Source organism: Taeniopygia guttata, chromosome 10 (genome assembly GCF_048771995.1).
Source record: "Taeniopygia guttata chromosome 10, bTaeGut7.mat, whole genome shotgun sequence".
Classification (NCBI taxonomy): domain Eukaryota; kingdom Metazoa; phylum Chordata; class Aves; order Passeriformes; family Estrildidae; genus Taeniopygia; species Taeniopygia guttata.
The window spans coordinates 12,431,380-12,458,675 of record NC_133035.1 but is presented as its reverse complement, the minus strand read 5'-3'; the positions used below and the strand labels follow the sequence as shown (position 1 = coordinate 12,458,675).

The window sequence follows — 27,296 nt, the reverse complement described above, 5'->3', positions numbered from 1 at the left end:
AGTAGTTTTGAGATCAGTCCACAGTCGTGCACACTGCCTGTAGTTCCAGTCAGCTCCAGGACTGTCAGAGGCACCTCTCAGGGATAGAAGGTTTTAGCAGTGTTTTTATACATGATCTTTATTACTTACTTGCAAGGGGTGATATCCAATGAAGTAAGACAACAGATGGCATTGCTTCTATAGTTATATCTGGCTTCTGTGTGTACCACTACTGATCTTCCCTCTGAAGAAAAACTCCTTACTGGGACAAACATCACCATTATATCTCCTTAATCTTCTTCTTAATGGGCCATTTGCAGCTTGCAAAGATATTTGGGTTGTTTTTTCATGTAGAAGTTTCATAAATTCAGAGAGAATCCCTAACTCCTGCCATTGCCCCTAAAGTTTCAAAAAACAGACCAGAAGTTTCACTTCCGAGATATTTTCCAAAGCTTCTTAACTTAAAAAAAACTCTCAACCCTTGGATTTCCTTCAGCTGCACTGGACAGAGCGTGGATTTTGTGTTAACGTTCACATATAATTTACAATAGGTTCAGCATGTGGCTCCATAAATGACCATGTCTGACATTACTAGATGGTTTATTTTCCTTAAAGAGTGTCATTAAAAGGTTGTGTGGAGTTTTAAAGTCAATAGGAGAGTTGTGGCTCAAGTCCAGGGCAGAGCTATGAAAATGTATCCCTTCCTGTTTGGTAACTGCTTAGGATCATTTTGATTTTGATTTTTCAGGGCTGTCAGCACGTTCTGGATTGCAAATCCAAACAACAACTTAATAGAGAATGCAGTGGCTGGTGCTCAGGTAAAACCATTTAATGGCAGAACTATGCTTTGCCTCCACTTTCCAAATATTCTACACTTATTTATCAATGTCAGGAGCAATAAGTTTTTAGTAAGATATAGAATTTGGATATTTATTTCTGCAACCTTTTTCTCTGTTAAGAACAAATATTTGCCTACACTTCTCCATTGATTTCTCTTACAACTATGCCTGGAAATAGTGTGTGATATCTCTTAGAAAACATTGATTTTTATTAGTAGTTAATAGCTAAATGCTCAATAAAATTTTATATTTCTATATATTAATACATACTCTCTCCTTATTATTATCTCTTATGTTTACCCAAAACATGTTTCTGTTTTATATATCTGTACGGACCTGGCTGTTTTCTAATAAATCACCTGAATTTCACACACAATAAATGCAATTTTAGAACCCTTGTGTGTGCCCTGGGGACCTACTGTGCACGCCAAAGGCGAAGCTGGGAGGTGTAGGAGTTCTGGGCTGCTGTGTGTCCCCCAGGACCCACATGTTGGACTGGCTCAGGTCAGCAATCTGGCCAGCACAGTGTGAAAAGCTGCACTCCCAAGGTATCAGTGATTGCAGTGCCCCATTTTTCCGACCTCCCTTTTTCTTTTAGGATTTTGGGATATGGTGCCTCTTCCACTGGGTCCCCACCAGGCAGTCTGAGGAAGACACCCAGAGGGACAGGCTGAACACACCCTGGGAGCGTTTTACCAGAGTCCACTCCAATTCCAAAGTACGTGATGGTTTTTATGTTTCTGTCAATATAACAGCGTGACATTGACTGTGTGTGCTGCTCGGTGATGCTTGTGGTGGCTCACATTTTGCTAAAGGTCTTTTTAACACTGTATCAAGACACAAGCAACTTTTGGGGGCCCTGTTTGTTCTAAATATGAAAGAGGGAGCTGAGGGGAGTAGAGGTCCTGTTCCAGGAGCTTCAGCTGGGTGGCTGTGTTAGAGGGAATGTGCCCAGGCTATGAGTACACCTACTCTAAGTCAGATTTAAGGAGAGACAGGCAGGACTCTCAGCACTGCTGTTGACCACAGTGATGCCAGGATGTAAGGGGATGAGGGAAAGTAATTTGTGCCAATGACTGCTCATCACCTCAGGAAAACAAGACCAAAATTCAAGGGTAGTTCCAAGAAAAACACTTCCCCCCAAATATACTGTTGACATGAAAACATTACCTGTAAGACATAAAAAACATTTTAAACTTATTTCTCCATATTCTAGCTAGAAATTGGATTTGTTCACTGTGCTTTGTATATTTTACATCATGGTCCATGGCAGCTGCTGCTCTAGCCCAAAGCCTGTAAGTTGGCTGCAGCAGCTCATGTTCTCTTCTGACTGTCGGGGGACTCATCACTCGTTATTTAAAGCCTTAATTCTTAACAACACTCTTTTTCCAAAAAGTTATCAAGAGCTTGGCAGGGTCCCTTATTGCTTTCTGCGAGGGAGGGAGAGTGGGAGTTCAGAGCCTTGTTTTGGGTCAGGAGAGAGCCCCAGATGCTGATGCATAACACATGGCAGGGCAGGCTCTGTCCTGGCTCCAGCGGGCTGCATCCTGTGCTAATGTCACCCTGCCAGGGCCAGGAGCCACCGCAAGGCAGGGACAGCCCTGGCTGCCGCTGCTCCTGTGCCTGCACGCACTGCCTGCCCACGTTCATTGATAAAATCTCACATCTTCCGTCCCAGCTGAGCGATCTGTTAAAGTAACGGGGGGCGTGTGCATCTCCAGGCTGGTTTGTTTATTGGAAAAGGAGTAAAGGCAGTGAGAGCCTGAGTCTCTCACTGGCGATAATGCCAGGTAAGCACATGCTGCACAGCTCGGTGTTTTGGACAGTTGTACTGCATCTTGGCTTCTGCATTGCATTTAGCAGATCATTAATGCCTCATTATGGCTGGAGCATCTGAAAAAAACCACAGCCTTTCTCTGATGTGCAGAGGCAACTATTCCATAGCTATGCACTGGATTGTTTGTGTTATTGCTGGCCAAAAAGGACACCCATGCACTTGGGGTTGTGAGGACAAAGCAGTGAAGCATGTGGAAGGGGATCCAGATCCCATTAGTGCATTAGTGGGTTTGTAAACTCTAATATTTATTACTAATTGCTTAGAAGAACTTACATCTGAAAGGTGATGTAAGAGGCTGCTGAGATTGGTCTGGGATTAATGAAGAAAATAAATAGCCTCAAAGGTTTTTGTCATCTGCTTTGAAATGTCTGAGCTTCCTTTTGCAGAGTGTAAGCAGGTAAATTTAGGCCATTTTCTGCTTTGCTGCAGTCCTATGGGTCTGTGTGAGGAAGCTGAGAGAAATCACCTGCTGCTCCTGGCCAAGCCTTGGCTTTTTCTCTCCTCCATCATACCCTATCACTATGATGTTCCCATAAGTCTGAAAGGAGAGGATGACTGTGTGTCCCTTGTGACATTTCCCTGCCAGGGTCACCCCCTCGGGCACCAAGGACACACGTGCATTCATACCTCACCTGGAAGAAGTAGGAGGTGAGGGTAGACTCAGAAAAAGCAATGGTCATTTTTGTCCCAGTCATAGCACAAATCTACTATTAACAGCCACTGTAGCAAGAAATAGCCTAAGTAATTCAGATGCACCCAGTTCCCAGGGAGAATATTTTTGCTTTTGACAGCTCCTCTTCCAGCAGCCACAGAAGCATTTGGGGGTTTGGTCTGTGCACGCAAGGAGAGCAGCTCCAATTACTCTGTTAGTTTTGCTGAATGAGATTCCTGGAAGTCTAATTGATTTTCCAGCATCAACAGAGGGATTCTCAATGGGCCCTGTAAAGACATCTACAAAAGGATCTGAATGACTTGGGAAAAATGTTTTCTATCCCTCTAAATCACATTGAATCAAATTGAGGAGTAGCTGTGGGCTCATTGGTGTCTAGTGAGAAATCACCTGCTCACTTCACCTGGGCCAGAATTTCATCATTATGAATGTTTCTTGTTTTCTGCTTTACACCAAAGCTCAGAAGTGAAATCAGGCTAATATCCTGACTCTGATTCAGGGCATATCACCTCTTTAGACCCACCATGCCAATAACTGGAAGACAAAAAAGATCTCCTGGGCATTACTGCCTCTGTTTGAAGTTGATTCTTGTGTCCCTTGTGCTGCATTAACTGAGATTCTTTCTTCAGGTTTTGCCCACATCAAGATGCTGTTCCTGAAAAGCCACGGGTTCCTGCCATGATTGATGGTCTTATTGCTCTTAAAAATAATGTCCACAGGGCCTGGGCCAGGGATGGTGACATTATTTTCTGCAGCTCAGGGTAAGTTACTGTTATATCATTCCCCCCACAACAGGCATAAATAGGTCTGTAGGCCAAGTTCACTGCAGATATTTCTTATCATTTACACCATTGTGTTTCCTTTGTCCCAGGTTTTCAGACAATGGAATTGGACTCACTCTGACAAGGTAATTTCTTAAAATGGGTCTTCTTGCCATTTTTTCCCCCAGTGTAACATGCTCAAGAATGGAAACTGAGACATTCCCCTGCTAATACAGGAGAAAAGCTTCTATTTCCTCTCTTGACCACATCAGGTCTTCCCTGGGCAGCCATAAATACAAGGGGAAATTCAGCCTTTCATTCTCTTTGCCTCAGCATGCCTGGGGAATACATCAGAATTGCTGAATATTTCCTGCTGAACAGGAGGTCCTGATGCTCAAGCACAAAGCTGCCTTGTCACTGACTTACTGGTTTCTAAACATACTTTAGAGCAGGCTCTTATAGAGCTGCACATACCTTTTTCCAAATTAAGGACACAAATTTTACTGTGTCTGCGGTGTAATTAAAAGTGTTAATTAATTGGTGTGTTGTGCTGTGTATTTATGTGGTGTTTCTTTGCTTGCAGTGATGGGACTTTCCCAACAGACAATGGCTCCAGCCTGGAGGTTACATGTTCCATTTTTGTTGGAGAAAGCAGCAACTTTGGCTCCCAGGGAGGCCAAAACAGCTACTGGAGAAAAGGGGCAAATGGAGAACACAGAACACTGCCCAGAAACAAGTGAGTTATTCTTCTGCCATTTCTTCTTGGCGTTAGCTTAAGGTAGAAGAAAAGCCCCAGGAATTAATGTGGCTACCAGTGAGTAATTTATACCAGGTGCTTAAATTATTGTTCAGGCCAGAAATAATAAGCATCCAAATAAACTTACTCTTCAGGCCAACAGCTTGAGAGCATTCTTGATTGAATGTGTTTGATTTAGTTTTCTCTTTGGTTTATTAGTCAGTGGAGAATGGATTAGAGAATCTGACTTATGCCAAATGGCTCTTGTGTGGTGCTGCAGTGGTGCAGCATCAAGGTGTTTGTGTTTAAATCTCCTAGGACATTCCCTGTCCATTGATTCCAGATTTATGATGGGTCTATCAGGATGGCAAGATGCACTTTCAAGAAGTTCACCCTGACTGTTCACAGATACTCAAGTGCCATCGGGTTTTTCATGATAAATTCCTGGCAGATCAGCCCTCAGAACAATGTGTCACAGATCCTGATGGAGAAAAGTGTAAGTGAGAGAAGCAGAAATGTTTGCTGTTAGATGTGATAGGTTTTGAAGTCTTTAGCAGTGGTGAGGGATCTATCCTAGAGCAGGATTTCCAAACAGAGGTGTTTGTTACATTGGTGCATGCCATCAACTAATTTTGAAACCCTTTTCTTCTTAGTAATGAAGGTAATTTATAAGCAAGTAAAATTTGATATCTTCTGCCTGGGCAGACATTGACAAAGAAATCTGCATTGGAGAAAGGTTTCACCTTGTAATCAGAACACTCAGAACACAGATCTTAGGTGGTGCAGCACTGCCAGTTGCTGAGGACATGGCCTCAGAGGTTGAGAGACTCACACAGCAGATATCAGGAGCCAATAAGCTGCAAAACAATTCTACAGAAATAGCAAATGCACTGAGAAGCAAAGCCATGACCCAGTTTCTGAGATCAGCTGTGAAATTCCTGTTCACAACAGGGACTTCCCTTGAGCTGTGACAACAGAATGGGGCTCTGTATCTCTGCCTTGGCAGAAGCTGAAGAATACTGAGCAATTCCAGTCCTTGCCCTGGATTCCTGTAGGGATCATGACCCTGGATACTTGGCTTTGGAAATGATGGATTGCACCTGGCTCTCTCCAGGAATCATGACCTCTGCTTAGCTTTTTTCAAACAAGGTCCATAGTTAGGATGTCCACGAACTGCAGTAACTTTGGCTTGAGGTTTGGCTTTACCTTGAGGAAAATTTCCATTGCTCTGAGATTGACCAATATCTCTCCCTCTGGCAAGCAGAGAGTTGATCTGTCCCCTCTCTGGTACACTTTAGACCAACAAGGAGGGGGTATTTCATGAAAGGATGATGTTGATCACAGTCACTTAAATGCTCCTCTGAGTAAAAAACATCGTCTCTGTACATTTCCATGAGATCTTAATTGCCTTGGATGCTTTATGGGCCTTTGAAACAAGAGTAAGGGGTAATTTGCTGTTCCCTCTTCATGTGTTCCCTTGGGGAAATGGTTATAAGATGGTCATGGGGAACAGCAACAAGAAAATCAACATGGAACAGTGGAGGGGAGCTTAGAGAAAAAAATGTTTGATCAATGAAGTGGAAGAGAGTGGAAAATTTCCTCCAGTAATGGCTGTAGCACTGTTCACAAGAATGGTTTCAGACAGGTGATATCTGTACACATTGCAAAGGGTTGATTATACCTTGAATGGCTGAAAAGGCAACTATTTAATACAGTTACATTGAGGCCAATGAGCCTGCTAAATGTGCAGCACTGTCTGTTTGAGAGGCAGTTCAGTAGTGCAACACCTTTAGGATCGAGGGTTTTCAAAGTAAAAATGGTCAGAAGATTTCCTAAATAATTCTGCAAACAAATGAAACAAGTGCAGTGTAAGCCTATTAGGGAAAAAAAACCCAAAACCCCAAACAAACCCTAATGACATGATCTCAAGAATTATTTATTATTTGTATATTTCCAAGAAAAGATCAACTTCTGAAACTGCTACTTTGCCAGCTTAAAAACCATGTGTTATTGTAAGCACCTGCATCCTAGCAATTTTCACTTTGATTCTATTTTATCTGGATTGAAGCCAGATGTGATACATCTGATTTTATACTTGTAGGATCACAGACAGTTTATTTTTTGTTGTTGTTGTTGTTGCTCACTGCTATATGGGGTAATATATCTTTGCCTAGTTAAGATAGAGCCTGTCAACCATTTTAATTAATTTTCCATTTCCGGGCTTCTTAGTTTTATTAGCCATTTTATTAGTTTTTAAAGGATGGCTAAGTACTAATTCCCTAAAGTACAATCATTTTACTGTTGTTCTTTAAGAAGAAATTAAACATTACTGCAAGTTGTACAGTGATGACAAAACTATTAGTCATGCTGAAGCATAATTGCATAATTAATCAGACTAATCAGCAGATTGGTTAGACAATAAAATAATAGAGCCAGTCAGATCTTGTTTAATTCCAGCATAAAAATAACAGTGAAGCACAACAGAAGCCCTAAATATCGCACCCCACACGAAGGATTCTAGCTGTCTATCCATTGACAAAGCTAAATCTCACATCTTATCTATGCATTATCCATTGCAACATTACTGCTGGGCTGGTTTGTTTGTTTTGAGAAGAGTGTTTTAAACAGTTATTTCAGAGCAGTGGAAGCAGCAGCTGGCTGTAACCCAGCTGAGGGATGACCCTGCTCTGCTCTCCAGTGTCTCTGTCAGTCAGTAGCACCTGGAGAGCCCGAGGAAGATGCCCCAGCCCAGAACCAAGCCATGTCCACACACTGGTGCATCACTGCTTCAGAAGACCTGACATATCTCCTTTTAGTCACAAAACAGCCACCCAGGCACCCCTCTGTCCCCCTCAGGCACAGAGTGGTGTGAGGAGCAGGAGCAAGGCCACCTGCAACACGTGCAGGACTCCCAAATTGTCCCAGCTCACATCCACTGCTAAAAGCCCCTCAGGTCATTCTGTCCCTGCAGCCAGGAGTTCAGGGTGGATTCCATCCTATCCCACTCCTGCCTGTGCCAGCCCTGCCACACCTCAGGAGTTGCTTCTGCCAAAGGAACCCCTGTGCTCTGTGTTGGGTGGGTTTGTGGTGCCCAGGGGAGCTCACAGGGGCCAGCACTGACCCCTGGCCTTGGACTAGCAGCTGCCATGGGATTGCAGTCCAGCCTAGCTAAAACATGGCCTAGGATGGACTTCCTAATGTTGACTTTGCTGTGTTTAGCCTGTGTTGTTTTAGTGCTGGGTTTCTGTGTCAAAGCATACATTTGCAAACAGCTCATGATGGGAAAAAGAAAAGCAGACAGTTGAAACCTGTTATTTCCTGAAATAGAGAGCAGGAAAAAAACAGTCCCAACCTTAAAGAGACTCCTGACCAAAGGGAACTTGGCAGGAAGAGGGTTTGCATCACTCCAGCAGAGGAAAAGCCATGGGGACAGAAACCTTGGGTGGTAAATGAGATAAAAATGGTTTTATTAAAATGATAGCAGTGATACAGGGAGATGTCTTTTGTTGGTAGCTTGTGCAAGCACTTGAATGTTACAAGAAGTTACTAATTATTACAATGATTTCCAGCAGCTTTTTATTTTTTAGTATAGAAAGTGCAGTCATCAGGGTTCCCTGCAGGTGTGTTAGGTGCTGCCTTTGGACAGGTTGAGTAGGCACATTCTTAAGAGATTACAAACAGAACACTGTCAGGCTTCAGACAGGTAACTCAAGTATCCTTTATAGTGTGTCACTCAGAGGTAGCCACACCTAGTGAGAATTAGGTGTCTGAATAGTGTGGTATCCAGACATGACCTGCCTCTGCACCTCCTTCTAGCTCATTCCCAGGTCCGTGCGAACAAACCTGAGGAGCAGAGTCTTTGTTCCTGTGTGCTCTCTCAGGAAAAATTATACAGTGCCATAGCTGTAACTGCAAACTCAGCTGCACTCCTCTCCCACAGCGTACCAAAGTAAGGTAACCTTGAGGCTTATGCAAAAGTGACACTGCTCATTAGAATTTCCACTCTAATTCTGATTTTCAGACTTTTCAGAGGAGAATGTTAGAGATAAGAATAAAGTTAGCACCCAGACCGTCTGCTGCTGGGTGGAAACACTGTGAGTGTTGATCAAATGTAAGATGTACTGGCTGTGCCTTCGTTTGGCTTGAAGTGCAGTTTGACTTTGTTCTCCTCCCCAGTGAAGTGTCTGTTTTCATATGCAACTCCAGAAGTGCCATCACAAATTATTTGTTATGGAGTTTTGAGCTGCTGTACAGTGTTTATATTTTTTAATATCTCATATTTTATAAATTAAAATTAAAGGGAAAAAAAAATAACAACAAGTTTTGGGATCCTCCTAGGCCAAGTAGCCTTTTGGGGAAAAACTTCCTGTGGTGCATCAAAAAAAGATTTTAAAAACCTCAGAAATGCATCTTAAATTTCTGAGCCTCCTTTAAAGGAGACTGCCTCAAGTATTTATGAGATTCATACTTAGACAAGAAGGTGGCAGAAAATGGTTCGAGGCTTTAATTTCATTTTAAAGGAATAAAGACTTTTATTCTGCAAGTAGTTGTTGCAGCAGGGTTTGGGTTTTTTTTAAGGCGATGGACTTCTCATCCAACTCAGAGTCACAATAACCCTCCTATTCTCCTAACCCCTTCTGTTTATTATTGTTTAAAAAAAGCCTTTAAAGCCCTTAAAAAACTTTCAGCCTAATCCTGCTGACCCTAATTCTTACTCATGTGCACAGTGCAATTAAAATGAGCTGGGCTAAATGGAACAAATGAAGTCCTTTGGGTGGGCACGATCCTGTTGTTATTTATGCTGTCTGCTTTTATGTGCATTGCTGCTGGATTCATTCAGAGTGCTTGACCTGGAGTAATTATTTTCTTGATTACTTCGGAACTTAATCTTCACACCCTGTAATAATTTCATCTGCAGACATTAAAATATTCCACGCTTCTTCTGCTGAACATCTGCAGTTTCCTTGTTTTGATTTATTTTCATATCAGGACAGATATTTTTACTTAGCTACTGAAAAATCTTGAGAGCAGAGCTATGCACAATGAGGATAATGCTTCTTCCTGTTATTTCTCTTTCCTTAAAAAAAAACAAAAAACATAGGATATATTAGAATGTGCATGACAGCCAATTCTGAGAATTTAAAACTTATAAGTTTTATGGGAGTTTAGGAAGAACAATTAGGAAAAATATGGTACTGACAGAACCACTTAAAAGGGACATTGAAAAGATATGAGAAAATTCCACAAATAGCTAGGTTTTTTTTTTCTTTATTAACAGCTGTGATATTCCTCAGTAAATTTCATAATCATCCAGTATTTTCCTACACTTTCAGTCATCCCCTTCTTTTGCCACTGTTCAGTTTATTGCTGTGTGATTTCAAGCAACACATGGTGGTGTGGGTGCACTTCAAAGAACCAAAAGTCTAATTTTTGTGGAAATATCTCCTGGGATTAAGAAATGAGAGGGAGAACCAACACGGTTGGCATATTTTCTAAACAGAAGAGGCAAAATAAAACTGCTCAGACAATGGAGCTTCCCAGTTCCAGTTCTATCACTGTCAAAACACTGCTAAGCTGAGTCCTTACTTTGAGCTAAGCAGTGATTTTTCACCTTATTTTCTCCTCTAGGTTGGACTGAAAGTGTTTTTTTGGCAGACCAGGCCAGTGGTTTGGAAACAATCACTATGAAAATGTCCCATGGTGTGGATGGCTGGGTGACAGGGTATCCAGACACCTTCAGAGGCAGAGCAGACAGAAACTGCTGCCTCAGTTTCCCCTGCTGGAATGGGATGACATGTTCTGGGAAACTCACAGGTAACGGGGCAGCCCAGCCAGCACCAGATATTCTGGAGAGGGGGGAGACAGTGAAGCTGCTCAGCACTACTCACACAAAGGGTGAACAATAAATTTGGTATGATTTTGCTGCAAATTGAAATTCAGATGGGGGAAAATTTGGTGTTTTCTTGTTGCAGGCATTTGTCCACACCATCATGGGGCTCTGGTGGATTGTTCTGGTGAATCAGGTTTCAGTAAAGGAAGAAGTTACTTCTGTAGTAGATCCTACTTGTGTTCAGGGTGGTGAAATGGGTGGTTGAAATGCAAACTCACACCTATTTCTTATTTCCCATGAAGAAATCATAGGTTGAGAGATGGCCTTAAACCTTGCCAGCAGTGAATGTCAGAGTCAAACACAGAGTATGCATGTCTCCTTAAGCTAAAAGAGTTGGATGCATTTGCTTTAGTTGCACAGCAGAGAGCAGGAGTTGCTATTTAAGTATCTAAACTCTGGAATTAAAAACCCTGGTGTGTTTTGGCTGGGCAGAAACAGGATTGGGCTCCTGTGAAACAGTCCCTTTGAAATAGGGTTTTGTCCTTGGCACTTAGTTTGGCTCTGTGTCTCTAGAGAAATAATCATCCCTGCTCTGGCAACCTAACAGTTAAATTCTGAGTTGCAAACAAGTAGGCATTTATATTTTTATTTCTATTAATATCCTCCTGGTTATGGCACTCTACATAGTGAGACAGTTTTTCCACCATAGAAAATTTCCTTGGCTAGGTTTAGGCAAGCATAAACATTTACTTCTCTGGGATCCATTACTTACCAGCATTTTTCAACTAGTAAGCATCCAGCAGGATGAGTAAAGGTCATATTAAATGCTTCACTTTATGGGTTTTGGGGAGGGAAATATAGGTATGTGCAGGGTAGAAGAAATTGGTCTCGTGCCGCAGGGTTTGATTAATTTTGAGGATAACTGAATATTTCAGCCTCACTCTGACTCTCAGCACCCTTTCTAACTGGTGGCTTGTTTGTCTGCTTAATTTTGAGCGTCATACTTCAGAGAAAAAGCCCAAAAGAGTGAATCCAATTATGGAGAAAGATGGTTTGCTTTGATCTTAACAACTTTATGACAAAATCTGTTTTTATGTTCCTTTTCATGTAGCTCTGGTAGACAAGAACTTGTATTCTCCCCTAGTGCAAGCAGGTGAAAATATCCTTTCAGCTGAAGGAAATAGTGACTCCTGTGTTGCTGCTGAATGGAGCCCAAGATAGTCGGTCTAGGGATGGGCTACTTGGCATGGGAAACTGAGATCCAAGTCCTTCACTAACATTGCAGGCAAATCCTTTCTGAGCTAAGTGCCTGGAGTACAGTTAATTCCTTTCTGCTTGGTTTCTTCCATTCCCATTTCATGCCCCTCTTCTCCTGGATGTAATTCGCCCAAAAAAGGAAACGCCTTGGGAAAACCAATTTCTCTGGCAGTGTTTCTAGATCCAAAAATCTTGGGGATGGGCTTTCCTGGGGGTGTTTTAATCCAGCAGCTCAGGCTGACATTCCCACCCTCTGTGGTTGGTTCGTGGTCCTTCCTCCTCAGTGTCTCCAAGGAGCATCAAATCTCATTCCCCCTGTGGTGTCCAAGGGCTTCCTTCAGCAAGGAGCACTCAGGAGCACCTCATGGTTTGGGGACCACCTAAAATTATGAAATTCACTAAGCAAGAACTACCAGGCCTTTTAGTTCTCCCTTTTTGATTCTGCAGTCTGTAGGGTTGTTGTTGTCCAAACAGGACCAACTCCTTTGCTCTTCAGTGACAGCTGAGACTCCCATGTTGTAATGTAAATAAAGCAAGGCTTATTTAAAGGAGGAACACTAAATAGAGGGAAAGTCACAGGGAAGTCACAAGAGCTGCCAGCACCACATCTTCTGGCAGTCTCTGAGTCACTCAGACTTCACCATTGGGGCACCAAGGTCCTTGGTGTCCCATCAACCTGATTTTCAGCTGTTGCAAAGGCCAATAAAGAAGGAAAAATGTAGGGTGAGGCTTCATTGCTGTCTCCATATAGGTGTGTGAGATTTCCAGTGGCACAGAGCTGGAGACTCTTTGACACCTGCAGTACTTGTTACAATGTAAATGAGATTCCTAAACCTTTTTTGACTTATATATAAATTATAAGACAAGTGCTTTGGTTCAACTGGGCAGTTGAAGCTGTGCATTTACTGTTTGCCTGCAGATTTCACAGCAGCACATCAGGGGAGCTCCTCTTGAGTGAAACTTCTCTTTTTTGGTATTAGTCTTTATTAAAATAAGCAGAATTTTTGGCAGTATGTGCTGTTTTCTTTTATAAGCTTAAAAGGGTGTTAGACAGTCATAAGAGACTGCCACAAAGCCAAATTAGTTACAGTTTTGAATTTAAAATAATTGATGCCTTGCAATTCTAAAATACTGTAGGAAATGCTGTTGATTTTACACCTGTTCACTTAGTCACTCCTTAACTACCGTTGGCTGAAATATAAATTATTCCATTTTTGTTAACTCTGTTCTTGCAGTGAATGTTTGCAATTGGGCTGATCCTTCATCTCTGGGTTTTACATCTTCAGCTGCTTCTGTGGCCTCGGTGCCTCTGTGGCTGGATTTGGTTCTGATGCTCTTAAACGTAAATCAAGCAAGGGGTACAGGAGGTAGTGAGCAGTGGTTTTCCAGCCACAGGAAATTGTACAGCCCCAGGATATCTGTGGTGCTTGAGGATTATCAGCACCTCACACACTGGGAAGAAGGAAAAGCCTGTGAGATGTTTTATAGTTCATGGTGTTTGTATTTGGATAAAGAGATTTAGTTTGGATCTCTGATGCACATCACTACAAAACCCTCATGCCAGTGACGTCCCAGCATGTCTTAGAGAAAGAAAGCTACATTTTTTTCTTTCTGCAAGAATTTTAAAGCCTTCACTTGGAATTTTCATTGAGAAAATGTTTTTCCCTAAGATATTAACATTTTTTTGAACAGTCAGTCAACCAGAAAGGGAGAAGGTATGTTTTGATCTTTTCATTTTTGCCCCAGCATGACAGCTGACAGCATGACAGGACAAAAGCAAGAGTAATGAAACAAGAAAGCAAGAAAACCATTCCTCAGAAATCAAGATTGTCATTTCCAATACTTGGCATGTTGCTTATCTTCATACTCGCTCTCCAGTTGAATAGCAGATCCCTCTGAATTGTAAAGACCTTATCTTCTCAGTTTCACAATCTACTTGGGAAAATTGCCATGTAAGCATGGGGCAATCTGACACATCTCTTCAGCATGAAGTGTCAAGCAGCTAAAATGACAACTATTTCCATTAAACCACCCAAGCAATTAGAAGCCTCACGTTTTATGTTTTAACCAGTAGGAGAAGTCCTATCACATTAATTTGTCATCACTTCTCTTATTTTTAAAGTCTCTTTGTGACCCATTTTCTTTTAGAGATTTTGATAGAAGTAACCAGAAATTATGGAGGTGGTTCTCAGGAAGATGGATTTTTGTTATTCTAGAAAGTGGATGAATTTTTCATTCCTGTTGACTTAGTGATGTTCCACATGGGCAAAACAGTCTCCTCACATAGGATCTGGATTTCTTCATCAGGGCTGTAACCTATTTTAGTAAGAAACATGTTCAAAGATCTGTCAGATATACTGCTGTATTTTTATGGAACTGAAAATCACACTCTTGCTGTTTTGCAGTTCTGGAGAGCATTCACTCAGTGGCCACTGTCACTGCAGGAGACCAAATGACACTCTACAAGTAATTTACAAGTTAATTTACAACGTTTCTATAATGCATATGTGGCATTTTCCCTTGTTTTAGTTATCACCATTTCATTCTCCAAACAGCTGTGATCATTATTCTCAATGTCAGACCTGTGACTTTCTCCCTACACACCTGGAGGAAAATGCCACCAACAAATCCCTGACTCCCTTTTTTTTTTTTTTTAATCTTTACACAAATAGCTTAAAGCACATAGGAATCTTTTGTTCTTGGTAACCTGTAATCTAGGAATCTTTGGGACTCATTGAATGCATCTCCTTCCTTTCTTGGCTTTTCATTGGTGTATTTAATTTTGTAGTAAGTGCAATATAAGTGTTCATTCCAACTGGTTTTCATTAGAAAATGCTGTTTGGATTGAGTACAATTAATACACTGATGGGATTTCAGGTCTGAATGTATCTGATGGATCCCCTGCTCTGACCTCAGCACTGCCCCATCCTGATGGGGCCAAGTGAGATTGAAATGAGGGTTATTGTTTTGTGTGTTATTGGCTTTCCAACTATGGTTTAAATGTAAATGCAAAATAGTTTTTTCTTCTTGGTTTTATAGATGAAAAAGGCTTTTTTTTTTTTTTTTGTCAGACTGTTAAATAATTCAGTCTTTTTTGATCCATCAAGAATGAGCAAATGGGTTACTGCTCAGAGATGTTGGGGGTGAATTACTTGATCAATAGTTTCAGCCATCAGGAAAAATTGATGTTAATGTCATTCTGGATCCAACTTAATCTTCCAGTATCTGCAGATACCACTCAGAATAGCTTCTCATCATTGAAGTCTAATGGTGTGAAAGGAGGAGTGGACTGGATATCTGAGAAACTTTCACAACCACTTTTGGACTTCTCCTTTGGCATGAGACCCAAATGTTTAATTTAAGCATTCAGCATGAGGCTGCTGGATCCAGGGGTGAGAGGAAGGGTAGGCAAATGTGGTCCATCTATTGGAGATCCTTAGGAGCTCAAAATCAACACCAGGAGCAGGAACAGCAGCAAGATCCTTCTGAGCATGAAACTGGAGTAAGGCTGAACTCACGTGAATCCCTAACTAAAACAAGCCCACATACAAACCAGTGAGAGATAGCTGGTTTTGCAGAGCTTTCAGTTTCTGCAGACAAGAGGAGGATATGCAGATCTGGAGATGTGAGTGCCCTGCTTTAGCAGGCAGATATCCTGATAGATGGAGTTTTAACCTCTCTGCTAGTCTTGGCTGCACTCGTATCCTTGCGAAATTAAATCTGATAAGAAACTACTGCTTCCACTCAGATCTACCTCAAAGACACAAATTGAGTTTAAAAATAATTTTGATGGACGGATGCTTGTGTAGAAGTTTAGACATTTGTGAGCTACCAGGGATTTCTATGTTGGATGTTTCAAGTTCTTGATGCAAAGAGTGTTATTCTACACTGTAGGAGAGTGAAGGCAGTAGGATTATAGATGTCCTCATTTGTCCTTTGTGCATCTGAAACCCTTAGGGAACATGACAAGCTGCCTGAAACAGCCCTGCATGCAGAGACAGATTTATATGACTAGCTGTGCATCCTCCTTTTGCACTGGAATTTCACATGGTGGAAAGCAGGGCAGTGTCAAACATTCAGCCTTCAAACTGTTTGCCACACGAATTTGCCTTTGAGTGATGGCAGGGCAGAAGAAGCACACAGCTGGAGTGTTGGTTTTGTACTTGGTCTGTAGAGTTGAGCTACAGGTCAGAGGCATCTCCTGGTCCCTGCAAGAAGAGATTTGCTGAAGTCTTGACTTTGGTATTTAGTCTATAAGGTCATATAGTCAGGACATCAAGTTTTAGCCCCCAGAATTTCAGCCTAGTCTGCTACTTGAGAGCAAAGATGTGGATTCTATTAGATAACTGGGCCTAGTCCAAAGCCCATTGAAATAACTTCAGTTTTCTGTATTTTCAATGGAATAAGCCTGTTTTTAAAGTGCGCTTATTTGAATTAATAAAAAAAAAGAGTTACTTTGTGATGCTTCCTTGATTACCCTTCTCCCTAAAGACTTTGAATAGTGAACATTTTTATGGCACTGTACATCTCGTATCTCACTTCATGGTGTCCCCATGGATGGCTGCAGATGCTATTTCTGGCTTACCTTTTTTATTTGAACTGGAAATGTTTCAGTGACTTTCCAAATGTTCTGAACTCTTCATTGGCAGAAACCATTTACAGGCAACGATGATCAAATGCACATGTTATGGCTGTGCCTGGCTGGTTTAATGGATGTGTTTCTCATTTTCCTTCCACCCTCAGCTTCACATCCAGGCCAGATGCCCCAAGAACCTGACCTTGCACTGCCAGAGCAGCATTCCCTTCCCATCCCATGTGGCTGCCAGGCATGTGCCAACAGTGCCAAGCCTGTTGTCATGCTCCAGCAGGATTAAATCCTCCAGTGGAATGGCAGAGCACCTGAAAACGTCACCCTGGACCCCAGCAACTTCAACAGGTACTGCCCTATGTTGATAGAAAACGTTCAGTTTTTCAAAGGTCTGGAGCTTCATCATTTTCCCAAAATGTTCATGATAGGTATCAGCAATTTCTGAGAGTGTGGAAGCAAGGTTTTAAAGCTTGACACTAACTGATGCAAAGAGATGCTTCTGCTTTCACTCTATTCCAGCTTTTTTGATCTGCAGAAGTTTCTCTTTCCAGAAAGTTTTGAAATAGAATCCAAGTAAGTCCTGGCCTGCTGTCCCTGAAATCCCTCCAGAAGAGCTCTGGCTCTGGTTCATTTATTTGTACTAGTCACTGCTCACATAATTTATCTCCCATATATATAAAGTGCAGAAATGCATCAGAATGTGCACAAAACTTTGCATCTTCTGTAATCCAAACAGCACTGGAATTATTGTGTCTTTCTAAGTAAAGGTTTAAAATGTTAGGTTTCAGCACAGCAAGATTGCAAGCTGTGCTGTATATATTTCCATGTTTTCTTAACCTTGTATAAAGACAGGGCACATCCATTTCAGATGCTGCTTTTTCCCTTGCAATCTTCTTCATTTTGCTTGATTTCATTTATGGTTTTTAGTGCTGCTCTTAGTTCAGTGAAATTACTTTTGCTTTGCACTGGTTCCACTGTTAGGAGAGAGTCCTGCAACCCAGTCAGCTCAGCAGGGATGGGCATTGCCACGGTGCACAGAGGAGATGCTGCAAGGGATGAGCACCACAAGAAAGCCTGGCCATCACCTCAGCTTCTGCAGTTTGTCTGAGTCCTCAGTTATTGTTAAAAACACCCTGTGGTAAAAACCCAGAGGTTTGCAAGTGAAACCTGACCTGGTTACACACAATAGAGGCTCAGATTGCTAAAGCAGGTTTGAGATAGTTGGCATGAAAGAAGGCAAAGGCACTGAGGACGTGCAGTGGCATGTTCTGCTGGTAAACCTGGAGGGCTCCCAAGTCCCTCTAGTGTGACCCAAACCCCACACCCATCCACTGCTCCTCTGGCAGTGTCCTGCTGTGGCTTTGGGTAGGATAGTTTTGGCCAAAGCTTGAGCTCTATTGAGTTCCTCTGAACTTTGGAGCTGAAAAAAATCTAAAGATCTTGTCTTTTGATGCCATGAGGAAGGCCCATGGGAATGCACCAGAGAAGGGCACTCTTTATACATGCCAATTCCAGAGTGACACACAGCTGGGCCTCTGGATTTAAACATGGAGTGGCTGTAGGGCTGTGACTGAGTTGCTGCATGATCAGTGTCTGGACACTCCTGTCACAGGGGAATTATCAGAGTTAAATCACTTTTTTCTGTATTAATACATCTTTGTGCACTTCAAGGAAGAGGAAAACCTACAAGTTGCTCATGGACAACCTGAGTTTTGCAATTATTATCTGTCTTAAATGGTGAGCTCTCTCCTTGCTATTGCAGTGCTAAATCTTCTGCCAAGTCACCGATGGCCAGCTCACACTTGCCAAAGCTTTGGCCCACAATCTTCAAGCGTGAATTTAAATTTGAAGGCAGCACCAGGGCTTTGGTAAAGTTGAGCTTTAACTTTAGCTCTTATTCAAGCATCCATTTAACTACATTTTACTATTGGAAACCACAATGTGGTTGTGGTTCCTTTTGTCTCGTACGAAACCAGTTATTTGAACTGGGCAAAGGTTTGTAGAGTTTTCTGATCCAGAAATTGTTGGCAAGGTAGCTGTTTTGAAGAATCATAAGCAAGAAATAAACTCTAACAAAGGAAAACCACAATTCTACTTCATTTCATTTAGAGCATCTTGCTAAGAAATAATTGGGAATGAATTGTGTGGCTGCTCTGTCTACACCTCAAGTATGCTGGATGCTCACTAGTGTGAGACTTAAGGCTGATACAATAAAGAAATCTCCAGACTGCATGGAAAAACATGGAGAAATGAGATTCCCATGGAACAGTGAAGGAATTTAGGAGAAAAAGTGGTTTTAGGAGTTTGAAGGAAGATAAGTGTCTGCCTAAGCAATTTCATGTATGACCTCTACTCAGCATTGTATTCCAGTGATTTCTGGAATGAATGAAATCTCAGATTGTGGAGCTCAGAGTAATCAGAGATAGAAAACCAGACTTCTACCTGTCTCAAGTGGCTTTATGTTTTATCTGTATTTTTAAAATTCAAAATACTGCATAATCTCCAAAAAATGTTCCCTTATTATAGCAGCATCGGTGCCAAACATGAGATGCAAATGAAATCACACTTGGATGAACTTTAAGAGCAATCTTCTAGGGTTAATAATGTCAGAAAACAGTTAAAGTGTTTGCAGCCCTGTCAGTGTGAGCTGATGGATGGCTGTATCCAGGATGCTGCCCTGTAGGCTGCCCTCACGCTTCCAGAGTGACCTGCACTAGGCTGGCTAAAGGAAGGTCAGAGGGGAAATAAAGAATTTGACAGGGAGATGTGTACTAGGATTTGGATAGCATTAATGTTGGATACTTGCATGATTAACACTTTCCCTGCCTCTGAGGCATGGTAGAAAGACCCAGTAGATCTTGTGCCAGTCCAGACATCTGTTAGAAGGCTGGAACACCCAGATTCCTGGGGTGGGCAGGAGCTGGTGGGGATGAATTCACATGACTCAGCTGAATTGGCAGCGCTGTGAGCTGTGAATCTTGTCCAGTGAGCTCAGAGGCACCACTCGGGTGGGTTTGCTCAGAGGAGGAGGACACCACTTACAGCAGAGCCAGCAGATCTTCATTTTTCTGTTGTGTCCTTCCTTCCTTCCTTCCTTCCTTCCTTCCTTCCTTCCTTCCTTCCTTCCTTCCTTCCTTCCTTCCTTCCTTCCTTCCTTCCCTTCCCTTCCCTTCCCTTCCCTTCCCTTCCCTTCCCTTCCCTTCCCTTCCCTTCCCTTCCCTTCCCTTCCCTTCCCTTCCCTTCCCTTCCCTTCCCTTCCCTTCCCTTCCCTTCCCTTCCCTTCCCTTCCCTTCCCTTCCCTTCCCTTCCCTTCCCTTCCCTTCCCTTCCCTTCCCTTCCCTTCCCTTCCCTTCCCTTCCCTTCCCTTCCCCTCCCCTCCCAGAGTACCTGTGTCTTCCTCCCACTGATTCTCACCAAGTTTACGGTAATAATTCCATTTCTTTACTTCCATCAAACTGGAATTCCAGTGCTGAATTCCAGCCCAGCGTTGCTCCCAGGCAGAGATGGACTGGTTTGTGTCTCTCTCTGACTGATGGGCAAACATGAAGCCGTGGTGGAGAGCTGCAGGTTGCGTTTTCGGGCTGCTGGGGAACATTGCAGGCTCAGCAGAAATGCCTGATTAAGCTACAGATAAGGGTTGTCTGCCTCATGCCTGGGAGTTTCCGTGTGAGGAGGAGCAGGAGGATGGGTATTGATGCTTCTGGAAAGGGGCAGTGCAGGGCAAGTAACTCTGAATGTTTTAGCAAGAGAATGGGAGAGCACAGGCTGGAATTTTAGTGCATAGCAATGAAATGTGCTCCAGAATCAGTCCAGATCTGCTGAGGGTTTCTTTCAGGGCAGAAAAAGAATGTGCAAAACCTTTATGTACCCTCAGATCCCTTCTCCATGGCTTTTGTCTTTTTGTTGGAGTGGTTTCCATGACTTCACCCTCTCCAGGCTGTTTGTATTTTTCCTGTTCTTTTATTTGGTTGGTAGATTTTTTTTTTTTTTTTTTTTTTTTTGGAGAGTTGTGTTGGCTGTGAGGTTTTTGGGGGTGTTTTTTTTCTTTTTTGGGGCGGGGAGAGGGTGGGTGTTGGTATTTTTTCCTGCTTCACAGAAGTTTGGGAATTATCTGTAAGACTTATTAAGGGCTTTCCTCAAAATTATTGTCCTGAAACACAGAGGTCCAGAGGGAACATCAGGCTTATTACAAGATGGAGGAGAGGCTGGCAAGCCTGGAGGAGAGGATGGAAAACATTATTTGGTTGCGAGTAAGTGCCTTCTTTTGGGTGCTGGAGAGCAGTACAAAGATTGGCATTTCACACAGCAATCAAAGTCAGAAATTTAATCCTTCAATTTAATGACCCAGGCATTGTGCCTGTGCAAATTTTCTAAGCAAAGGCAAATACTATTATCAAAGGCACAGGGCTGTTCAGGAAGTCAGGCAGGCTTCTTTGTGCTATCAGAACATCTGAAGATAAGAATTATATCTCCTCAAAGCACATATCTGAAGTATAGTGTAATAAGTCATGTTATTGAGGCAGCCTGAAAGCAGTGGCAGTTAGATGAAGCATTCCTTGCTGTTAATGAGAACAGGGAAATACCTTTACACGGGGTCTGCTAAGGCTCAGAGGGAAGGGTTTTCCTTGTTAGGGCTCTCTGCTGTGGTTTGACAGGCAGAATTCAGGGAAAAGTGCCTGCAGGTGCACAGTGAGGTGTGCAGTGTTCTTTGGTGCTTTGATGAGGCAGCTGGAGCCTTATGTGAGTCTCATTTAAAAAAAACAGGGAGGGGAGGGCCAAATTTCTTGTATGGCAAAGAAAAGGGCAGATGCCCATGTGAGTGCTCAGGCATGTGCTCAGCCTTTCCCTGCTGAGGTGTTTGTGCAGGGATGGGCACAGGTCCACTGCTCAGCTCCTCTATTTCATGGGCTGAAGACCTGTGCAGGGGCCTGTTATCATGTTCACTAGTGGGCAATCTTAATAATCTGAAAATTCTAGAGCCCAGAATGAGCGTGTGTCTAAAGTTTTCTTTAAAAAATCTTTACAAACCTTTTTGACTTTGCGTGACACACAGCCTCCAGGAGGCTGCAACCCATACAGAGATGGAGATTTCAGTGCAGGGAAACTTACACAGCCCAAGTCTGCACTCAGACTCTGGGGGACTCATTATATTTGTATTTGCCAAGGCTGTGTAGGTAGATCTTTTCCTATGGTTTATTATTCCATGCCAGTCTGATTCATACTTTCAGCTACTTGTCATTTTTGTGATTAAATTCCTTAGCGGTGATAAGGTCTGGAGAAAAACAAAGATAACAAGACAAGGCTAGAATGTGCTTGTTGCAGTCTTGCCCAGTTTAGAGATATTTCCTAAATAGTTTCATTTTCAGATTAGTTTTTCCTCTTGCTTCCCAGATTGATAAATGCTGAGGAAGGCATAATTAGTATTTCAAAGTGGAGCTCACAGTTTAAGGCTGTGAATGCTTTCTTGTTCTTGTATGTGCACGAGTTCTGACCCCTCCATCCCCTGGATCTGGATACAATACAAGGAACACCACCACTATTTCCAATAATACCAAAGTAAAGTGCTACTTGGGTTTCATAACCTGCCCCTCCTGATAACATCTGTGATTCAGAGTTAATCATCCACACAACACAGAAGTCAGCAGATCTCTTTGAATTCCCTCCTGTCTATTTAAATCCCTTAAACTACCCACAGATCAACCCATGGATGAAAGCCACAAGATTTATATACATTTGTTTTTATAATTGGAAAGCTGGAGCACTTGCCAGAACACCGGGGTGCAGATTGCACACTCAGTGCAGTTGGGTGAAGCCTGTGCTGGCACTGCTGTGCCCGAGCCATCCTAAAGCCCTGAAGTTTTCCCTCCTCACCCTCCTCCCCTGCTGGTCTCTGTCCTCTGCAGCTGGGATTAACAAGGTGACTCTGAGGAAACACCTCCTGCCTGGGATGATCACATTACAGCAGGAATCAGAGCAACCTGAGCATCAGACAGTCCCGGGTGGCTGTGGCAAACCAGGCAGCTTGTCACTTTGCAGCCTGGCATATGAAACCTGAGGGGTTTTCCCTGCTTTTACCCTTCTCCTGGCCCAGGGAGTGGGGCCTGGGGGTCTTGAGGGAGCATCTCCTGACCTGATGTGCATCCAAGTCACAGCAGCAGGAAATACAAAATACACAACAGTCTGTGATAGAGAACTTGGGAAGACATTCAAAAGATAGGAACTGAACTGGCATGTGATTCCTCCATGAAACATGCAGGGTGGGAAAAGAGATGATAAAATGATGTACTGTGTTTAAATGCAGGAAGTTCTTATTTTTGCTTGAATACATTTGTCTGCAAGCCAAATGCTCTCTGAGTCAGACCTTGGTTTCATGAGGATCAGCAGATCTGTACCTCAGGGCAGGATCCCTCCTGTAATTTGTTGAGCTTCACAAAACCAAAAATAATTCTTTTTGCCTAAGGAGATGTGGATAAAAAAAAAATTTATATTAAAATATGGTCTATGCTTTTGAATTTTTAATGACATTTCCTAAATAGCAGTATTTAGGAAAGGCATTTAAATCCCAGCACTCTAGCTAGCTAAACACACACCTGTGTGTTACAACCCCTGCAAAAAGCAGTTCTCCAGAAGAGGCTATCCTCACTAACAAGGCCCTGAGAACATTGGCTGGGTGTTCACCCAATAGCCATGTTTGTCATTGTGGGGGTTTGGGTGTGTTTACTGGGCTTGAGCTGAAAGCAGAAAACTTAAAAAAAAAAAAAAAAAAAGACAAAGTCTAAGAAAAGAGGAGTGAGTGACAGCTGCAGGGAGCTGGTGGGCAATGGGGGTTCAAGGAAAACAGCTTGAGCTGGGAGAAAGGGGCAGAGACGTGGCCAGATCCCTCGCAGCCCTTCCTCTGCTCCTCTCAGCACCAGGGAAATGTGTGGGCATTTTTCACTCCTCTTTCCTCACCAGTGCTGCTGACTGAAGATGGGGTGACCTGTCCTGAAAGCAGGTTTTGTGCCAGAGGAGATGCAGCCAAGTGCTGGGCAAGTTGTTGGGAGATTGGGAGAAATTTTTTGGGAGAAAAACCAGCTGTATCCTGACTGAGAGCAAGAAGCACTGACCTCCTGTGATTTACTCTTGGGATGGGTTGGAGGCTAAACAGGGGCTGTGCGTTTTTTATGGTCCTTTAAAGTTTCACCTTCAGTCTGTAAGAGACAAACTTACCAAAGCAGCATGTGGGGATTTCTGCTTGGTTCCCATATTATGAACAGGAAAGTTTTAAATTCCCAGTTCTCTCACTCCCTTTGAAAGTTCAGCTCACGTAGATTGTTGACCAAAATGTCAGAGGGGTTGTTTTTAAATAGGAGTAATGACAGTTGGGGGAGACTGACTCACTGGATGGAACTCTCTTGTTTTTTCAAGCACAAGGAAAAAAATATGTAATTTTCAGTTGTACTCTATGGCATTCCCTCGTTAGTTTACCCCAGATTTTCATCAGTGAGGTCAGGATTTGGACTGTGCCCTTCCATGTTCATCAGCTATGTGACACACCATGTCAATAAACATGGTAGGGCTGTTTTCTAGAAAAACATTCTTCAGCTTAGAGGTTCCCTTTACTAAAATCCAGCCAGGACTGACATCCAGGATAACCAGAAACCCCAGCACTAGATGATACCCATTTGCCCAGGACTCATACTGCACCTGACATAGCCAATACTGTGTGTTGCTCACAATATTGAACAAGTGTTATTCATCCTCTCCCAGGCAGTCAGAGCCCCAGACATGCACTTTTTGTGTCTTTATTCCAGCCAAATCTCATCTCCAAGTTACATGACTCGCTTTCCATCCCACCACTCAGGGAAATCTCCCCTCCTTTGCCCGCTTGATCACATTCCTCTCAGTGTCTTTGCTTCTGAGAGTTCAGGGTTGAACTGGAGGAGTGTTCTGAGGCTTGTAAATGAGGTATGGATGTGTGTACGTGCAGATCTCTATCTCCCACATGTTCAAGAACAGGAAACCTCTTGCCTGCTTTTTTGACTTTCGCTTGTCCTTTTTATGCTTTTGCTTATCCCTGCTCATTGCCAAAACAGAACACTTTTTTAACACTTTGTCTGATGTTTTTGCTTTACCTGAAAGAGCCAGAACTGCAAATGCCAATATCTTGGTGAAAAACCCCAAAGACTTCTTGGGTTTGTTTTGTCCAGCCATTTCCAAAAGAAAACAAGCAGGATAAACACAATGGTAAAAATGCATGAAGTGCCCTGTGGGGATTGTTGAATGACAGTAACAGAGGAGCAGAATGTTAGGTTTTATACAGTCTGGTGTCAGCAGATCTCAAAAATTTTCAAAGTAATGTTTGAAACAGCTGGGACCCACTTAACAGTGACTTTTTGTGAGTGTATATTAAGCTTTCCTCCTTCAAAGACCAAGATTTTGGTAAAAGCATAAAAGAATGTTTGCCTGATTAGGAACACAAATGTGAAAAAGAAAGAAGAATGTTCCTTATCTATAAAATGAAGTGACCTTTTACACTAGAAAAGGTTGTGAACACAATTACTTAGTTTTGGGGTGCAAATACCTTAAATAGCTTAAGTTAGTTTTCTACACATATTAGTATGATTTTTATTTAAGCTGGAAAGTTAGACTTTCTACCTAAAAATATTTTCATTTGTTTTTCTTGGAAGAAACTCCTAAGAATGAAAGCAGAAGACACAAAAGCGGTCTTGTGTATTGCTGGCATTTTATTTATCAAGTCTGACTTCTATCCCTTGTGTTTTAAGTGTGTTTGCCTCCTTTCTTTGTGTTGGTTTTTAAGCACAAAAGCATCTAAAGCTACATATGTTCCCCCAGCCTTCAAGTAGGGCTCTAAAATCACTTTGAATTTATATTTTGGGTTCTCCCATTAATTCAGTGTTTTCATTACTTGCTAGGGCTGAGGAAGACACACACACATACGTTTTCTTTTGAACTCCATGCCCCAGACAACCCATGCCTGATTGCAGCTCCTCTCCTGAGGCTGCATCTGTCCCTCAGCTTTGGCAGTGGCTGGAGCACAGGGATCTCCCCCAGCTGCAGGGCAGAGCCCCAGGAACCCTCCCACAGCCATGCTGACATCTCTGCCTTTGCTTCTGCTGCTGGTGCTGCAGCCCAGCTCAGCCACACACACAGGGATTTTGCAGGGTTTACAGTGGGTTTTGAACAAGCTGAAGAAACAGAAGTGCAGAACTAAATAGGAAACTGTTAAATACCACTAATTTAAAGAGAAAATAACCCCCTTAATCTTTCCAATATTTACATAGAGGATAAGTTCTAATACCTTTGCTTCTCGCAACTCTTCCCAAGGCCTTTGTTGTGGGAAGGTAATTATTTCCATCTCTTCCTCCACAAACTCCAAAGTAGGTGCTTTTCATTTGATCTTTTCAGTCCTGGTGTAATTGATTTCATTGCTTCATTCAGCCTGCTCACATGCACCCTAGACTGTAGCACTCCTATTCCCAAATGACCTGGCAACTCAAGATGGTCACAGCTGTGGGGTTTTTTTTTTTTTTAATTTTTTCACCCTCTAGTTTCCTTTTCTAAAGCCTTTCTCATTCCTCAGGGAGGTGGCAGTCAGTGTAGTACAGCACCAAAGCTGGTTCCCAGCATCGGGGGGAGTGACAAGATCTTTTTGTGATGGTGACTTCAGGGGATGAAATGTGCTAACGCAATGCAAATTGCCCTTATGAAACAGCCAAATGTCTTGGGACTCCATCCTAAAAATATTCCACTAATATGGCTCTGGTGCATTTCTTTCATTTCCTCTAGTCAGAGGCCAGATCATCTGAAAATATATCCGTTTTTGAGCTGTGCAGTGTTATGACACAGCTGGAGCTGGTTAAAATCTAGAGGGCAGTATCTGGCTTAAGCTGATGCGTCTTTGTGTGGCTTTGATTTATTATTTTAGAACAGCCTGTCCCCTCTTCCATCCTGTAGATAGCTTTGTTTTGTTTTGATGAAAAAAACAGAAAAAGGCTGAAATAGCTTTTCTTTATTGCTGTCCATGTGTAAAGCAAAGTAAAGGTCCAGGCATGCAGACCCTCTGATTTCACCACAATGAACTGGTTTCCCCTCATTTATCACTCTGCAGGCAGGGATGGGTGGTGGGTCACTTCAGGGAATTCTTTGGAAAAAATTTGACTTGTTGAGCTTTGTAGAATGCAGAGAGGCAGATGATGAAGGTGGTGCTTCCTTTCTCTAAGCCAAATTTATATTTTCCATTTTTACCAGGAATGCAGGTAGTTCAAAGAATACATTTAAATCCTGGAAGGTTTTGATGACACAAGGAAAGCAAACCATGGTTCAGGCATCTTGCTGTTGCATGCTGGGCCACTTAAGAGGGGAGAATGGAGAAAAAAACCCCAAAAAGCTAATTATCTGTTTAGTTTAGTTTTTCTTTCCAAGTGCAAACTTCATGTGGCTCTCTGCATTGTACAGGCCAAGTGCCTCTCACAGACAGGAATGGGTGCTGGGGTCGTTTGTGGGAGATCCTTTCCATCAATATAAGAATTGTACTGTATCTGCAGCTTTGGATCTGAGTCTTGTACCAAAGGTTTCTAGTTGGAGCCTTTTTTTTTTTTTTTCTCTGAAAGGGTGGCAATAGGAACCACAGGATGAAGGAAAGATATAGGGGCAATTATTTTGTAAATGTGTAAGCCGAAATCTGGGGAAACAGGAGTTAAAAGATGATTTAACTTTATCCTTAGTTATTCTAAACTGACATTGAAGAAACAGCCAGGGAGAAAATGGAAACCATAATAATAAACTTTGCTGTAAAG

The 27,296-nt window shown here is 42.5% G+C and overlaps 2 protein-coding genes across 22 annotated transcripts in view; both read left to right on the top strand.

The window, feature by feature from the left end:
• Positions 1-27,296, top strand: part of CEMIP (cell migration inducing hyaluronidase 1) — a 101,774-nt gene that overhangs the window by 7,841 nt on the left and 66,637 nt on the right. The gene's annotated exons all lie outside the window — the stretch shown is intronic.
• Positions 1-27,296, top strand: part of LOC121470507 (uncharacterized) — a 44,509-nt gene that overhangs the window by 7,532 nt on the left and 9,681 nt on the right. For 12 of the 18 annotated variants that reach the window (XM_072933908.1, XM_072933906.1, XM_072933905.1 and 9 more), the window contains 7 exons: positions 728-797; positions 1,417-1,536; positions 3,955-4,086; positions 4,197-4,232; positions 4,670-4,822; positions 5,141-5,318; positions 16,653-16,845. Coding sequence is in view for 2 of the 18 variants with exons in the window: in XM_072933909.1 (XP_072790010.1) it covers positions 5,187-5,318; positions 16,653-16,845; positions 20,659-20,747 (414 nt within the window). In the remaining 16 variants the exon portion in view is untranslated. Of the gene's footprint in view, positions 1-727; positions 798-1,416; positions 1,537-3,954; positions 4,087-4,196; positions 4,233-4,669; positions 4,823-5,140; positions 5,319-8,638; positions 9,134-16,652; positions 16,846-20,658; positions 20,748-27,296 lie in introns of those variants that run through there. The other 6 variants (XM_072933909.1, XM_072933910.1, XM_072933903.1 and 3 more) reach the window with 4 other exon arrangements.